At 44.1% G+C, this 17,058-nt stretch overlaps 1 protein-coding gene and 1 long non-coding RNA gene across 7 annotated transcripts in view; one reads left to right on the top strand and one right to left on the bottom strand.

The window, feature by feature from the left end:
- Positions 1–11,485, top strand: part of kiaa0586 (KIAA0586 ortholog) — an 85,536-nt gene extending 74,051 nt beyond the window's left edge. For all 6 annotated transcript variants that reach the window (XM_029001738.1, XM_029001728.1, XM_029001773.1 and 3 more), the window contains 2 exons: positions 5,723–5,782; positions 11,098–11,485. In XM_029001738.1, the coding sequence (XP_028857571.1) occupies positions 5,723–5,782; positions 11,098–11,234 (197 nt within the window). In that variant the 3' untranslated portion in view covers positions 11,235–11,485. The remainder of the gene's footprint in view (positions 1–5,722; positions 5,783–11,097) is intronic.
- On the bottom strand, positions 8,750–16,360 carry LOC114802656 (uncharacterized). Its single transcript, XR_003751753.1, has 4 exons — positions 16,286–16,360; positions 11,076–11,237; positions 9,492–10,844; positions 8,750–9,395 (listed from the first exon to the last, which is right to left on the bottom strand). It is a non-coding gene; the product is annotated as an uncharacterized LOC114802656 (long non-coding RNA).
- Between the last annotated feature and the right edge of the window lie 698 nt (positions 16,361–17,058).

The raw sequence follows: 17,058 nt of genomic DNA, 5'->3' as shown, positions 1-17,058 counted from the left end.
CAGTGCATCATTCACACTTTCCAATTACAGATTCCCCATCAGTGCCTCAAGACGCAAGCATCTCTCCTCGAGCGCACGTGCTTCAGAATAGTTCAGTTTGTTCAGAAAAGTCCAGTTTGTTCGGGACTACGTCACTCATTCACTAATGAAACATGGATCCAGCCCATGGCCCAGTCACGTACAGTGTGTAGAATGACGTGGGTATGGACAGATGCACCGCAGATGGCTGCAGTGCTGGTCTTTCTTCTTCTTTTTCCCAGGGTTCCTCCCAAGGCCTCCCTCATATTTCAGAATTCGTGGCTGCCAGTCCTCGCCCGGTCACCTGTCCATCTGCTGCTGCAATGAGAGCAATGAAAGGACAACAGTTGGTAGAAAACAGCCATCTGTGTCAAACAGAACACGCATGCCAGGATTGTCAGGTTCTAGACGGGTTTTATTGTGACACGGCGGCCAGGAAAGCAATGTTTGAATTTTCCAGTGTGTTGAAATGTGGGTCCTCCCAGCTGTAACCTGAAATCCTCTGGCCCTCTGCCACTGGGAGGATTATGAAGAGATTGATACACCCTTGGCAGTGGCCGAGGGAGAAAGTAGTGTTAGTGACTGAATGTTTGGGCTGGAGTCACATGACGTCAAACTCAGGTCTAAAGTGCATTTTGGATGTCTGGTCTCTTAAATGCAACCCTTTCCCTGGGAGACTGACGCGTGTAGCCATCTGTTTTTTATTTGATTTTATTTTATTCTGAACAGAATGTTTTCCAGTTGGTAACAGTTGGAACAAAATAAAATGCAGACAATTATTGTCACCACCTTCTCCTCAGAATTACATTTCGGTGTCTCTGGCCTGCTGACCTGCATGCCATGCCTTCTTTTCATACACAACACCTTCTTTGTTTAAATTTTAAGTTGGTGTAAAGCCTTGAGTTTTATATTGTATATTAAGCCTTTTTATGTGGTTTTCTGTTCATGTTGTTACGTTAATTTAGCCTTAATTTAAAGTACGCTTGCAGTCATTTCTTACAGAGACAGTCCCCCTGAGTTGCTTGGGGTTTGGTATCTTGCTCAGATGTGCAGTATTTGTGAGTGTGCAGTGTGTTAGTACAGAAAGTCACTGCTGTAGTAAGGGGACTGTAATCCTCACTTTGCTACTACCACTATGTCTGTGTGTAGTTATTTACTAAATATTTAAAAAAAATAATAATAAATTGTCACCATCTTTGTTTATTAGCCATATTAAAAAAATAATAATAAATTGTCACAATCTTTGTTTGTTTTATACTTATTAGACTCAAAAGTACATTTGTACACCTATAATATATAGTAATGACATTTCTGTGTATATTTTGTTAGATTTATAAAACCGTATCGGAAGATTACTGTGCAGTAAAAAATCTTAACCAACTGAAACAGGTTGCATTTGATCTATTACTACTGCATGAATGAATATGGTGTTCAATACCGCAGTGTACAGTCCTATGAAATACCAGAGGGATTTCAGTGTTTGGTGGTGGGAGTGCACCAGTGGGCAAGTTGTAGAAAGTCCGGTCTCTGTTATGCTATAAATTAGGTTATTTTTCACCATGACGAGTGGTCTGAATGGAGCATCAGAGGAATTGGGGAGGTTTAATGTGGAATTCTGATGGTTGGCCAGACCTGCATTGTGTTTGGCCCATCGGCCTCTTAATTTTCGTTGTGGTGGGTCTTCACAGCTGTCTGGCGTGTTTACTTGGGAGCATCGTGGGCATTCGCTCCCATGATTCATGATGAATCCCAGAGGACAATGGCCATGCACAATAATTTTTTTTTTTTTCAAGTTTCTGGCTCGCTAAGAGGATGTCTGGTCTGAAGAAACTGGAGCTTGCATTTTTGCTCAATTAAAAAAAAATGTTTATAATATAGACTGTGCAGATTTTTCTTTAAAAGAGTCCTTAAAGTAGTCCATAGCCTTCCCCCCACCTCTTTGTTGTCGGTGCCTATGGAATTGAAATGGTTTCACCATCTCCCCACCTTTATGTGTGACCTGCTTTGAAATGGGTCCACTCTGAAGTGGTTTACCATTGGTCCGTGGTCCCCGAAGGTCCCTCTGCTTCTCCAAGGACAAATAACCCACTTATCTAAAAATAACTGGGACTTCTGAACGGCGGTCTGTAGGTGCCGCACTGTTCTCTGCCTTTTATTTCAGAGGTGAAGAATGAATACAGTGACCCTCTCGCTAGAATAATGAGCTGAGCTCCTGTTATATAGATTCTTTCTGTGTTATGGCTGGAAAAGTTCTTGCGTTTGGCTACGTTCCTATGCAACACAGCCAAAGCGATAACTCATACTGCTTCATCAGCCCGGCTAAATGTTCCCGCCATGCTACAGGTGTGGTTCTTGAGTTGGGAAACAGATTTGTGACACTGACTCACCCCTGTCCCAGCTGCCAGGATCGGACAGATCCGGACAGATGCTTTATTGCGTTTTATTAAATGATGGTGTTCCGTTTCAAATGGTCGGAAGCGGCAAGGCTGAATCCAGCCTGTTACCTAGATTAATGAAGCTGTGGTGCTGTTGGTCCGTTCTGAGTAATGATGCTACAGATGGAGACACTTTCCAGCCTAGGAGGAGAGGAACCCCCCCCAACCACCAAAACGGATAAGATCGGCCTGTTCTGAAAGTGACCCGTAGTTTGACCCCCTCCTGACACTCTCCCTCACTCTTCTTCCAACCCTTCTTTCCCAGTCTCTTTTCTTTGTCCTTAACCCCAAGCCTTCCTCCCTCCTTATCGCTCGGTCTCTCGCTGGTCCTTGCACTTTGACCCACACCCAGACACAAGACACTGTCCCCTCTCTCTCTTATTCCCGTCCACGAGATGAAAGATGAAAAGCCCATTGAGTCTGCCTCTCTCCTGCTCTCCGTCCCCTTCCACCCCCCCCTCGACCCTTCTCTGGATGGAGGGATTGAAGCTTTAAGGAAGAGGAAAAAAAAGAGGATGAAAGCCTCCTTTTGGCCAAATGCAAATCCCCCCATACCCCTGCTGTTAGCCTCTTTCCCCACACCCAGCTACCTCCCTGTGGACTGCCCAACGCCCCATTCGGCTGAAGGGACTTTCCCTGGGACCCTCTCCCTCTATCGGTTAGACGCCGGTCTGTGCCTTGGGAGATCTTGGGTGGGGCCCAAAGGTACTGTCTCCATCTTTGGAGCCAAAGGTCATAACCTTCTGGTTTTCAATTAGCACTCCTTCTTATGCACACCCCCCTCAGGTTCCCTTGTTTCTGAGGACTGGATAGTAAAGGGTGAAGATCTGGTGGCCACTTTGCAACACAATGGCTCAGTCAACGGGCCATGCTGTCCGCCTGGTCAATGGAGTAAACAAGCAAGGAGAAGGAGATTAGTTAAGAGATCCATTGATGTCTTTGACTGACTTAATCTGTCCTTAGGGGTAAAGGAAGTTTGATGGTGTCCTCTTCCTCTTTCCTTTAAATCTCCAAAGGATGAATCCTGCCTGTACTCCGCCACCCCCCTCCACCCATACTTCTCCCCTTGCTGTGCTGAACCTTCATGATGGATACCTTTGTTTTTCCACAGTGGAAAGTGGGGTTTCGCTTTGACCTCAATGAACAGAGGCACTCGAGCACCTTAATTGCCTAAAGAAGTTCCATAAATCAAACAACGGCGTGTTTCTCCGCCGTCTACACCACATCGCCTCAGGCCACTTTCTAAATTATGCTTTCGCCAAAGGCACTGTAGATTGTGGGGCTTTGCTCTGACGTTTAGTGCTCATAAAGACAAACCATCTCGCTTTCTGAGCGGTGCTGGTGGTGACGTGTGCCGCGGAGGTCCGTGTTTCCTTTCCCTCCGGCCACAGCTCTCAGCTCCCAGACTTTAAGCCCTATTCTCGCCTCAGATTTACTGCATTAATCTACTCGGCCCTGTCCAGGGTGTTCCTCGTACGCAGCTGCAGCCTCAGCTGATCCAGGTTCCCACCGTCGCTGCCTTGTAATACAAGCCGTTTATATGCTGCGTTGCGCTCGGTCGCGGACCGCCCCTCATTCTAATGCTCTCGCTTTAGTCATGCATGCGAGTGAATTATTTTACCTCAATTTTGCCTTTTGTCTCTTGACATTTTCTTTCAGATTCCTTCCAGAAAAAGAATGTTTTGTCTAGCGTTTTCTGCAACCTTAGACGTCTCTGACATCTTAGTGCCTCTAAGTGTGGTGAACTTGGGCAACCTAAAAACTAATGGTGGCTGAATAATGAATATTCCATTACAGTTAAAACAAGAAATGAATTTATGAATAATTTTAGAATACATACATACATACATAATAATACCTACATAGATTTTTTTTTTTTTTTTTATTGTATGTGTAAAACTAATTTCAATTCTTCTGTTCAGTTAATTTTTCGAATTACCCTTAGTCATAGTCAACACACGACTGGAGGCATCCCATGTGGGACTAACAGTTTTAGATTAAAATATGGAACATTCTGGCTAATATGCTACAATTGGTAACACATCAGTATCAACATGAATATTTATTTTTTATTGACTATCATCAAAGTAGATTCACTGCTTCAAACTGCACTTATTACCATTGTGTCCCTGAGCAAGACACTTAACTCTGAGTGTCTCCTGGTGGATTACTGATTGTTAGTCGCTCTGGATAAGGGTGTCTGATAAATGCTGTAAATGTTACTACATTGCACCTCAATCCAACCATGTATTTACTTATTAATTATTTCTAGGTCTTTATACAGATCCTTTTGACTGAATTATGGTTCGGGTCTTGGTTTTGGCTGGACTATTCATTAAGATATTTGTCTGGTCTCAGGCAGTCTTGAATGTGACACCAGTGATTTTATCTATAAAACAGTCTCATTAAAGAAGCATCATTTATTTATTGCATGAAGGATCTGTAAGAGGGGCAGTACGTCTCTATGTGGGAAGCCTGTTCGTCTGAATAACTGTGTTTTGAGATTCTTGGTGCAGAACGTGGTTTAGGTCGAGAAATTTCCAGGAAGAGGTGAACGTCATTGCGCTCTGTGTTGCACTAAAATGGTCCAATACTGATGTACTCGTCCGTGTGCCACACACGCACCCCTTCCTTTTGCAGACGCTTGGCGGGGGGTCGGCGTTGTCCAATGTTTGCTGGAGCGTTCCGGAGCCCCATGCGCTGTACGTTCAGACCTCACAGCTCGGGCTGAGAGAGCACTTCCTGTGTGCTGAATTGATTTACTGTTCTGAAAGTCTGTGTGTGTGTGCGCGCACGCTGTGTTGGAGCCTCAGCATGATGTGGTATTGAGGGAGAATTGACTGCTGTCTACCTTGCTGTGCCTGGAGGCTGGGTCATGGGGTTCTCTCTCTCTCTCTCTCTCTCTCTCTCTCTGTCTCTTTTTCGGCCTGTTTTCTCTCTCTCGCTCTCTCTCTTTGCCCAGCTGTTGTCAGCTGTGTATTTCAGGAGATCAGGAGGGGCTCTTTCATCTCATGAGTGCTGTCTTCCTTTCTGCAGCTCTTCTCTGCTCCCAGGTGCATCTTCACGCTGCAAATGTGGCGGGGGATCAGATTTTATTTTAGAAATGGACACTCTTTCGGTGTCTTGGTCAACAGTTGCAGCTTATTTCTGTTGCAGTTGACCTCAAGGTTTTAATGCACCACTTTCAAAGTTTTCATCATTTTGGCCTTATCCTTCACTGTCATGTATGAAAATAACTCATCTGTTTTTTCTTTCCTTTCAAACTACAGAATCACACTTCCAAATCAGCCATGACGACACGGAGGGCTTTTTTGAGGACAAACCCAATGGTAATTATGCAACTTATGAACTCCACCCGCTCCACCACATTTCTAACACTCTCATTGGTTTCAGATGGCTCTTTGTAGAGGAAAAGTCATTGTGATCTGGTTTTTATTCCCTCTTTTATATTATTGGCTTTATCGTCAGGCACCCTGATCTAACAGTCCAAGAGCCATAAAAAAAGGAAACATCAAATAAGCTGGAGAGAGAGAATTTTCCAGAAGTCATACCTCCAGGAACGGCCTCTCCTCCTCGGCCCCAGATGAGAAGAGAAGTAGGATATAGAGAGCATGAGATAAAGTGGGAAGCAAGGAAGGATGGAATGTGAAAAATAGTGATAGAGGAAAAGAGCGAGAATGCTGGAAGTAGAGTCAGAGAGGTGACACCCATCTGTGGGCTCATGCAGCTGGGCGGGGCTCTGTTAAAAATGCTTGCAGGTGTCTCCTCTCATCTGTGTCTTTCTTCTGCTTCAGGCAGTACCTTTACATGACATTAGAGAAAATTGTGTTACTCTGACTAAACCAGACTTGAAATCGGACTGCATTGAACTTCTAAAGTTGCTCTAACACACCTAATCACAAGCGACACATTTGCCAATCTCAAAACCACCACGTCTTCTGGCCTATCATCAGAAATAAACACTAGCACATTATGAAAGGGTACCTGCTAATTAGCTGTAGCTGGGAAGTGAAGGACACAAAGATAAATTAATCTTTTATGCTTGTCACGATACTCAAATTTCAAACTCACTAAATAAATAAAGGATATACACACATATATACAGAAATACGTTGATAAATTGATTATCAACGTACAGACTATTTTAAAATGCGGCGAGATGCAAAGACACAGCAATTCTCATTGTTAAATAACATCAACAGTATTTTTGACAATTAAAATATTCATATTACTTGTGCAATACTTTTGGGTTTGTCTTTAACAAGTTTGTTTGTTTTTTTTTGGTGATGGTGATGCAGAGTTAACATTGGAGTTGCTTTCCCCGGCTCCCAAGTTTAAAGGTCCCCAGACATTACATTTTTGTCTGCTTTAATATAGATTGGTGTTACAGTCTCCTTCTTAAATTCAACCTTGGTGCAGAATTCCAGCCACTTTTAGCCTGTCACACAATAAGATTTCCCTAGGACGCACCATTTCTGTGTGCAAATGCAAATGCAAATGAAAATCATTTCAATACCATTCACCAGCAACAATGTTTGGCGCAAACAGGAAGTCATGTCTGCATTTTTACAGTAAAAACATTAAAAATAACCCACTGGTTCTGAAGAGTCTCACGTGACTGAACTAATGACATAGATGATGACATAAGGGGACAAATTCCAGATCCGACGATCTGAGCCGCTCTCTGAATGGCAAAGCACTTTTTAGCAACTGCAGGACCATAGACAGGCTGAGGGAACTCGTATTAATGTTACAAGGTGAAATTTCCATGATAAATTTTGCATCTTAAGTAATCTTTGGTTTCTCCAGGTAGCAGGGGGAGGGCCTGCATTCTGCATTGCCTGTTAAAAATAGTTTTAGTCTGTGTACAATTTCTGTGATGCATCAGTTGCAAACCTGGAATTTAAGTATAGGTACCAGTGCTAATTTATATTTACTATCGAAATCGATAGTAAATATAAATGGAAATGGAAATAACGCTGACTTTTGACTTGCACAGCTAACCCAGAAGTTATGAGTTCTACCATGGTGGCCCTGACAGCACTTAAACACAAACTCTGGAAATCAATAGATAATAATTTTAAAGGCATACTACACATCAGTATTATATTCAAGCAGACAGTAGAACATTTTGTAATAACAAATGTATTATAAACTTGTAAATGAACAAACGGCCATCTGTACAGACTGTTGTCTGTCAGGATAATAAATGAGGAGAGGACACGCTGAGGGATGCATGTCAGGCTTGTGTGACTGTATGTTTGTGCCAAGGGCCATCAGGTTGACTAAGGCTGGTTGACTCCGGGTTTGGGGTCAGGAAGAGCTCGGGGCCCCGTAGGAGGATGCTGGGTAAACAGTGTGCCGGTTTTCATGTTGACAGGCACTCTGAAGACAGAGAGAGACGCAGCGTGTTTTGAGTCCTGAGACAAACAAGCTGTCCTTCGAATCGCGTTACGTGTCCATCTCTCGGAAATAAACTGTACATATGGTCTTTGTCGGCAGTTCACTTGGTGATTGATATTCACTTGGTGATTGATATTAATGTCTGCTTCCCATGATATGTCCAGGAATAGCAGCGTCTAGGTGTCAGTATCACACACTTGACAATATTTAAAGATTGGCGGCCTCACAGTCTTTGTACGCCCCCCCCGTTGATGTAATTAATACAATGCGCTGGGTATTATTAGCCCCAGTTCAAAGAAGTCCTGGAACCGCTGAGAGCGAACACGACCCTCATCCATCCTGTATGAGAAACGTTTTCCCGGCTCCTCCCAACATCCCTCACAGAAAGCCCAAGAGATCCACAGGAAGCAGAGAGGTGCTCCCATCATCATCTGCTGGTTCTGTTTACCGCCCTCCACTCCAGCACCGGTGACCAGCGGACAGGAGAAAGCTGTTTCTCGGAGAGGTGGGGCTTGTGCAGACGCTAACCTCTCCTGGCACATTAAAGAGGCGGAAGACAAAAGAGAAATGTAGCAGGCATCAATAAGAGATGTGGCTCTCAAGCTGCGCCGCGCGCTCTGTGAAGACGGCCCTCTCAGCCGGCACTAATGGTGCCATTAGCTTCTACTCTGCATGAGTTGTGCTGCGTGTTTCATGCTGCCCACCCCCCTTCCCCAACACAATAAAAAAAATTGAAACTTTTCATCTATATCTCTGCCTCAGAGGATCAATACTCTCCAATTCCAGAGCTCCACGTCAGGGCAGACTGCAGAGGGCAGAAAATTAACAATATTGCAGCAACATCACAATAATGTCTATACTTCTTTTTTTTTAATTTTTTTAATATTGTCTTTCTCAATTAAAATTTAGTGTTTAATATTATGTTAGTGTTGGGGAAATCGGACATTTGATAAGTTCATTAATAAGTAACTGTATGAGTGATGAGTACTCATTACCAAGTTTACCTTTTTTGTTATACTGATTGAGATTGAGATGCCATAGTACACAGTGTGCCATAATAATAGTAATAATATTAAGCATAGTAACACCAATGCCGACAATGTGCTATATAGCCAAGTTATTATTAGTTACTTTATTATTAGCATTGCTAGGTTAGGCCAGCGATTGAAAACTGATTTATGAAACTGAAGTCCAGACTGTTATGATTACGCGGCCGCCCTCTCCAGAAGGTTCCGGCTTTGATGTTAAACTGGCCGTGGGACTTGGTGCCTGTAAAGACAGCAGTAACTGACAGTGGCATGGTTCACCAAGCCACTCTCCCAGGTGGGGCAGGGTGGTAATGGTTACGTTTCTGAAATGAGATCAGTGTTTCCCTAACCGCATCTGTGCTCGCGTGGTCGCCCCTCTCAGGGGTCCGAAGCGGGCCTTTTCAAGGTCTTTTCAAACTCTCCTTTTTCATGGACTGAAGCATTTTACTAATCCGGTGAAGATAATTTTGAGCATTTTGTCTTATTTCTTCTGTTAGATGCATGGTGGTTTCTGGTGAAGAAAAGATGGACATTTTCAGATGATATATAATCACACTCCCACCGTTAATAACACCATTGTTCAATGGGAGGAAAGAAAGCTACAAACCCTCCAATATGTGTCCAGCTTTCCCAGAATCCTTTGTACGCGCCCTGTCAGTGGACTGGTGACCTCTGTCCAACCGTCTCATCTTCAAACGCTCGCTCGCTGCGTGATTTGTTTTGGCCGCAGCGTTTGAAGCCTGTGTGCAGCTGTGGATTTTTGTTAATTCCCACGTTGAGAGTGAGGTCACAGGTCCATACGAGAGACGAGCGCAGGAACGTTCTGGAATACTTTCTCTTTTCTCTCTGTTTTGGCAGTGGTCTTGTATTTATTGTTCAATTCAGTTATTATCTTACCGGAGTAACTGCAGTCTGATTATATCGTATTTTCCGAGGGCTGTTTACTTGTACTTCCAAAAAACTATTATAATAATAATAATTTTCTTAACTGTTTCAGGCTATTTTGCTCCCAAGCCTCACTTTTTCATGCATTACCCCCTCCTTTCTCGTCTGTGAGCCACTGCCATAGGGGCTCTTGTTCAGGAGAGCAGAGGAAACAGGCCCATCTGCTCAGCAGTAACAAATGTCCTTGTGTCCCGACAGACACACTCACAACAAACACACACACACATATATTCATATACACAGCTGAGTCAAACTACAGAGCCCTCCAGGCCTGGTGTTTTTCCTGAAGCATCTCTTTAGTCTCTGACCACCCCGTTGACTGTCACGATGTCAGCTTTGCACCATTGTGGAATGACATTTTTTTTTATTGATCATGCTGCAAGGTCTCTACCACTCTACCAACGGTTTTTATTGTGTAGGAGTGGCTAAAATGCTTCCGCTGTGTCCATCATTGACTCTTCATCTGCACCCATATGGCAGAGTTTTTTTTTTTTTGAGGGGGTATCCCATTGCTCCTGAAATGCCACACTGGTGCCACTTGATAGGGCCTGTGCCTCGGTGACAGATTCAGAGCTCCATGCGAAACACACTGCCAGTCTGTCGTCGTGTGGAGTCAGGTTGTCCACTGAATCTTTTCCCGCTCGCTGTGTTTTAAAAACTGACTGAGGGCGTCTACGCTAGTGACTAGATGTAAGTATATAGATATTAAAAACATGAATGTAAAATTATGTATAAGTGTATATATACATAAAAATCTTTGTCAATATCTAGTCTCACCACTGTGCCTAATAACATCCCTTATCTTGATTGCCTGGTTCCTTGTGTGTTTCTGTTTAAAATAAATAAATAATATGCATTCAAGTCTTCGCACGGAATATGAAACACACAGTTTACCTGAGCTGCTGCTTAGAACCTGGTTATATCAGGGTCCCCCTGATGAACGCAGACGCCTGCACTCGCTCCACTGACCTGGATAAGTGGCTGAGGCCTCTGGCACATCCTCCTCTTACGTCCTCTTACCAAGGAACGAGAAAGAGAGAGTGAGCAACCCAGTGGAACGTGGAGAAGGAGATAAAGGAGCGGACAGACGAAAAGCAGACAGACGCGCGAGAGGCGAAAGAAAACAAACGGGATCTTGAAACGCGAGAATAAGGGAAATGACCTGAGAGCCTGTGGCCATTAGTGTCGAAAGAAGAGAGCAGGGGAGAGTGAGGAAGAGGATGAGGGAAGAACAGTGAAGACTCACTATTCGTTCTGCTTTGTTCCAGGTGCGTCTGTTCTGGCACGTGATGGGCAGAGCTCCACGATGGCAATCCATCTTCCCTCCACCCAACCGGAGGAGCGTTCTGACAGCATCAGCACCTTGGAGGGGGACGCAGACTCGTCCATCAACGAGATTTTTTAACACCTGCGGTGAAGCGCAGGAGAGTGCAACAGTAAGACTGCATCTGATTGGTCGAGAAGCCAGACAGGTGCATTAGTATTTTTAGCTTCGGACAATCGAAGGATTAGCATTTGTTTCAGCATTTGCCAGATGGTACCCCGAATTTCACATGCCAGTGGAACGTGGTGCTTTGCTGTTGTGCCTTCACACAGTTTGGGGAGGTTGTGTGATTTTGCTGTGATATTTATATTTTAATAAATATTTGGTCTGAATGGCTGTGGTATTTGTTCTATATCAGGGCTAATTTCTCCCCTCCCCTGTCTGGTTACCACATCACTCACTCAGATTGGCTTTTAAAAATAAATAAATAATAATAAGAATTGTGTTGCTTCATTTAGTACTGGGCTCGCCAATAGCCTATCAGATGCTGCCGTGCAGTCGGCCTGCACCAACGATGCCGGTCTAATGAGCATCCTGTTTCCTCAGTGTGCCAAGATAAAGAGAGCGAGAACAGACGAGAGGGAAGCTCCGGCTCATTATGCCAAAGCTGAATCTGTAATGAACCAAAACAGTAATCAACCAAATATAAGAGGGAAAAATGTAGCTAAACAAAGAGCCGGTCCCCATACGGAGCCTCCCCGAAAGGGAATGTGGGTGTTTTTCAGTCCTCGTGACAAAGCGTTGGACCGATGAGGGTCTTGATAAGGAGAGGAGATGGCAGATGGTGGGAATGAGAGAAACCAGGAAGACCGTCTGTGGCAACACACACAAAACTACCACACATTGTGAGCAACTAAATAACTATATAACGGCTAAGTAATGAATGTGTGATTGCCACTTTTCCAAACCTCAGCCTAACTTAACATTATTGTAATTTTTAAAGAACTTGTCCTAAAATTGAATCTTTTTTTTTTTTTTTTTTTTGGCCATCAGTCTGCACATCTCTCAGAACTACAAAACGGGGCTATTTGTGGTCTTTATGATGAGAATGTGCTGCAGCGCTGAGGCTGGCTCCATTTCATACAGATTGTGTTTTAAAGACTAGGAAAGCTGCCCAACCGAGCTCCACCCCACCCTTTTTACCACACACACACACACACCCACACACACCTAATCCTCCTCTGGCCCAGTCCAGTTGTTTATCAAAAGCAGATGTTTGGGACAGGAAGTAGGGTGCAATGGAGCATGACATTGACCCGCCTTCCCCCACAGAACACACACACACATAGTTCAGAACCCCCCATAGCCGCGGTGCTGGACTGTCTCACTTGTCTTCCTATAAGCAGTTGGCGTATGTGTTGCATAATGAATAATAAAAAAATAAATAAAAACTTTAAAGCCCTCCAGATTCCAGCGGGAGGTGTGACCGTTTTTCCAGGCGAGATAAAAGTTGCTCGCTGGCGCGTGCGTTAGAGGTGCTGTCATGAGAAAGCTGCCGTCTCCGCCCAGTGAGTTCTGGTTAAGTAAGCAGCCGTGCGAATGTCTAAATGATTTTAATTAGGCCATTGAGGGTCCACATTGAAGTGTTAGTGCCAGTATGCTAATGGCCTAAATTAAGGCTCAGATGTATTTTCATGCCTCTCCTTTCAAACGTAACCCCACAGTGTGTCTCCACACTGCTCACCTTGTCTGTGTGTGTGTGTGTTTGGCTTAGATTGAATATGTAATTGATTGGCCCGAACACTTTTCATGCCATTCATATTTATCCCACCTCGGCCGAATGAATAAGAGCTTCGTCGAAACATCTCTACATCAAAGGCCGCTGACGCAGGGCATTACACCACATCTGACGGCGTACCGGCACAACCGGGCCTCTGAGATCCGCCTTAAAGGCCTTTTGTACATTTTAAACCCTCTACATTGTTAATAGAATATGTGAGTGATTATGACATGGGGAGTTTTTGAGAGGGGGGTCCTCGCCAGCGGTAAGTGAAGCCGACGTTGTGGTGCCGCCACCGCTCTGAATTCTCTCTTGTCTACCTTTGGCGCGCTAATGAAAGGCAACACCGTGCCGTTAGTGTTCGCTGCGGACGGAAGGGGCTTCGTGCGGGGCTGCCGTGTCACGCGTTCACTTTGGAGCTCTTTTCACCGCAACAGAGGCTGATTATGCGGAAGGTCAAACAAAACCGACTTCCAAACACACACCCACAGACAAGGTGAGCAGTGTGGAGACACACACACACGGGGGGGGGTTTAGCTCTTACTCAGCTACGGCTCCTGATGTACACATAATAAATACATTTCATGCATATATACATGCAATAATTACATTGTTCGGTGGAATGTAGAAGTGCCTTGTTACCATTATGCTGTAAACAGTATCAATTTTCAAATGAGGTAGATCAGCATTAGCTATAAACCATCCAGACATGCTTACGAAGTGTCGTAGTTCAGTACGTAACATGCTTACACCAAATTTTTAGTTGGTGCCCACGGGGAAGAGGGCCCACTGCTCCGGTCTGTGTGCGATAAGGGTGGAAGAGTGGAAGCTGCCCATCTGCGTGCCAGTCGGCTGTCAGATACGGAAATACAATCTGCACCAGGAGCACAGGTCACATAAGGTGATGAAGCTAAATGAAATTTTCGCTGGAAATGAACTTAACTGGCCGGATGGGATCTGCTTGTATTTCTGACAGTAAAACCCTGCTGTTGTGTGTATGCGTGTGTCTGTCTCTCTCTCTTTCTCTCTCTCGCTCTCACACACAAACGTTATAAAGTGCAGAGATCTCAACATGCACACTGATCTTTTCAACAAAATATCTTTGAGTGCCCCCCCAATTAAATGTGCATATTCATGTGCATATTCTCTATTCACTTTTAATGAGTCATTAGGATTTTTGTCCCCATTTTTGTCCACAACGTCTCTCATTAACCAGCTGATTAAAAGCGCACCCCGGCAGCAGGGGAGGGGTTTATTCTGCCAACAGGCACACACACATGACTGGCAAAACTGCATACACGCTATTGGAGGATTATTACTTTTCAATATCTGTATGCTAGGTGCAAAACGCATCAATGCATGTGGCCAATGCATTTTTCCCCTCTTTTGTCTCTCTGCAGCTGTAAGAATGAGTTTCTCGGTCCGTGTTTGCTTTATGTCATGGCTGTGCCTGACTTTAATTATAGAGGCTGTCTGTATTTGCTTATGGAAATCAGCGGTTGTCTGAGGGCCGGGTCCCCTTCTGTCCACCCGCTCTGGTGGAGAAAATGCTCCAGGCTGGCCAGCACCAGAACCCAGTCCATCCAGAGGCTGAAGGCTGAATATCGAAAGCAGTAATGTGATGTGTGTGTGTGTGTGTGTGTGTGTGTGGGACTGTTTGTGATGTCATTCTTCTTAGTCCGTCATTCATCATTGGTTTGAAAATTCAGTCTGTAATGTTTAAGTCAAAATATAAATTAATTTTCAAATGAAACAATTCAAAACAATCCCACAGGTCTTTCGAAGAACGACGTGCCAGGTTCTGTTTTGTCTACAGGAATTATAAGGCACAGGGGGAGGAACTGAGAGCGGGAGAACAGCCCAGAGGAACAGCTACGATCGGTGCAGAACAACGTGCGTTTGTTCTTCCGTCCGGCTTGTAAAACAATAGTAAGGTCTGCCCAGGAGGCGAGCCTCTCGCTTAGCGGGGTGTGTCTGCCAGAGAATGGGCTGCTGTGCAGGAGTGTGTGTGTGTGTGTGTGTGTGTGTGCACGCGCGCACGGATGTCTATGTCTATGACAGTGCACGGTGTCATCAAACTCACCGAGACGAACAGCAGAGTCCACGAGCAGGAAGACATGGGATTTACAATCTTCCTAATCCCTCCGACTCACAGACACACACAAACCACCACGTGTATAGCTCGGGGGAAAGAGGACTCACTTGATGGTCCATTCAAACGGCTCATCACATTTGAGTCAAAGTTCCAAGTGTCATTATTAGATACTGTGAAATGTTCAAGTATAAAAATACAATAATGCTGAGCAACCAACTAGTCTATGGCAGCCATTATATAGGGTGGTAGTAGCCTAGGGGGTAACACACTCGCCTATGAACCAGAACACCCAGATTCAAATCCCACTTACTACCATTGTATCCCTGAGTGTTTCCAGGGGGACTGTCCCTGTAACTACTGATTGTAAGTCGCTCTGAATACATGATAAATGCCGTAAATGTGACCATTAAATGAATAAATAACAATACTTTGGCTTCACAAAAGGGTTCAACAGTCAATGCTGGATGAAACAGGACAGCACTGCTTCATCTTTTCCTGATCGGTGAGATCTATTGATCTGTTTATCCAGTCATCAGCTTGACATGTTGATAAGGGGTGTTGGTGCTGAAATTCGACACATATTATGGATATTTCTATGTAATGGCTGCCATAGATATAGAAAGGAAGCCTCTTATTTTTTGGTCCATGTATACACAACTGGTACACCGTATATTAATACAATCTCAACACACTCACACACGATTTTACATGACACTACACACTAAATACTCTACACACACGCACCAGATCCTCCACGCATTAAAACACCCTCAACTCGTTTCGTAGCCCCCTGGCGCCCTGAGCCGCAGCTGGGGATCTGCTGCTCTGTCTTCACAAAGACCCTCTTCTGGCAAATCAGCTTTGGCCTCGGGGTCTGGAGGTGGCAGGAAGGGTGGAATGGGGCTCTACCAGTGCAGGGGTGACACAGAGGGACACAGTCTGCCCAGGTCCCATTTACTGGGCACTGAGGGGCCATTCCACGAGGGGACAGCTGTTTGTGATTTGAGGCGTGGCCCCTAATAACGCTGCATTCGCAGCAGACACACAACCAACCGAACATTTACTGTTTAAAGGAAATTATACCCACACGCACTCAGTTTCTGCACAAGTCTGTCTATGGAAACAATTGGAATTTAATTAACTTTTTTTTTTTTTAAATACATTATTTTTTGGTCAGCTCCTTTGTTGTGTTAAAGTGCTTTATAAATAAATATGGTACTGTACGGTACGGTACAGTACATACCATAGATATTCTTCCGTAAGGGCACTGAGGTCCAGTCCAGTCTTCATCGGTGTACAGTGAATAAATTTGCCTACCAGTTGCTTCAGCTGGTCTCCTGCGTCCTCGGGATACGCTGCAGGCAGAGAGCTGTGCCACAGCGGGCCACGCCAACGCAACACGCACTATCTGAGATACAGACGGGAAATGCAAAAGATGTTTTGGACATTTGCATGTTTCCTTAAGGCACATGCTTTAAAAAAAAATACTATATTGCAACACTGGCCCAGACATGGGCTTTGTTATTTGTAGTCTGCCTTCTCATATTTTGCTCCTAGCGGCTACAAGACAAAAACAGAAAAACACACAAGGTTTATCATAAGACACAGCTGGCTGTAATGTTTAAATGATTCTAAATAAACTGTGGCATTGCAATAATGCAATAAGGTTTATTCAAACATAAATGATAAAATATGTGTTCTTGCCAATGAGATCATGAGTAGAATACTGAGTAATACCAAGTTCAACAATCTGTACAAACCATGTAGTTTATTAACAGATTAAGATTACTTAGTAATGAGCGGTCATGTGTGGTCATGTGCAAGGTTCTAAGTTAAATAAATCAGATAAGGTCCATCAAACCTTTCATTTAAAAGCTAAAAATGTGAAAGATTAATTCATTTTTTAAATTCTCATGAGAAAAATGTGATAAAATGATGATATGATAACTGAACAAGGCTTTCAAATTATTTAATTATTCACAGTTATTGTTGGTATGGCTGATTACTTTTGGTACGATTATTACTGGGATCCTCACATTGGTGCGATGGTTAGCAAGGTGGCCTCACACAGTTTGGTTTGGCTTTGTGTG

The sequence above is a fragment of the Denticeps clupeoides genome, chromosome 1, assembly GCF_900700375.1.
Source record: "Denticeps clupeoides chromosome 1, fDenClu1.1, whole genome shotgun sequence".
Lineage (NCBI taxonomy): Eukaryota > Metazoa > Chordata > Actinopteri > Clupeiformes > Denticipitidae > Denticeps > Denticeps clupeoides.
Note: the sequence above shows the minus strand (reverse complement) of the source record. Positions and strands in the feature narration are given on the sequence as shown.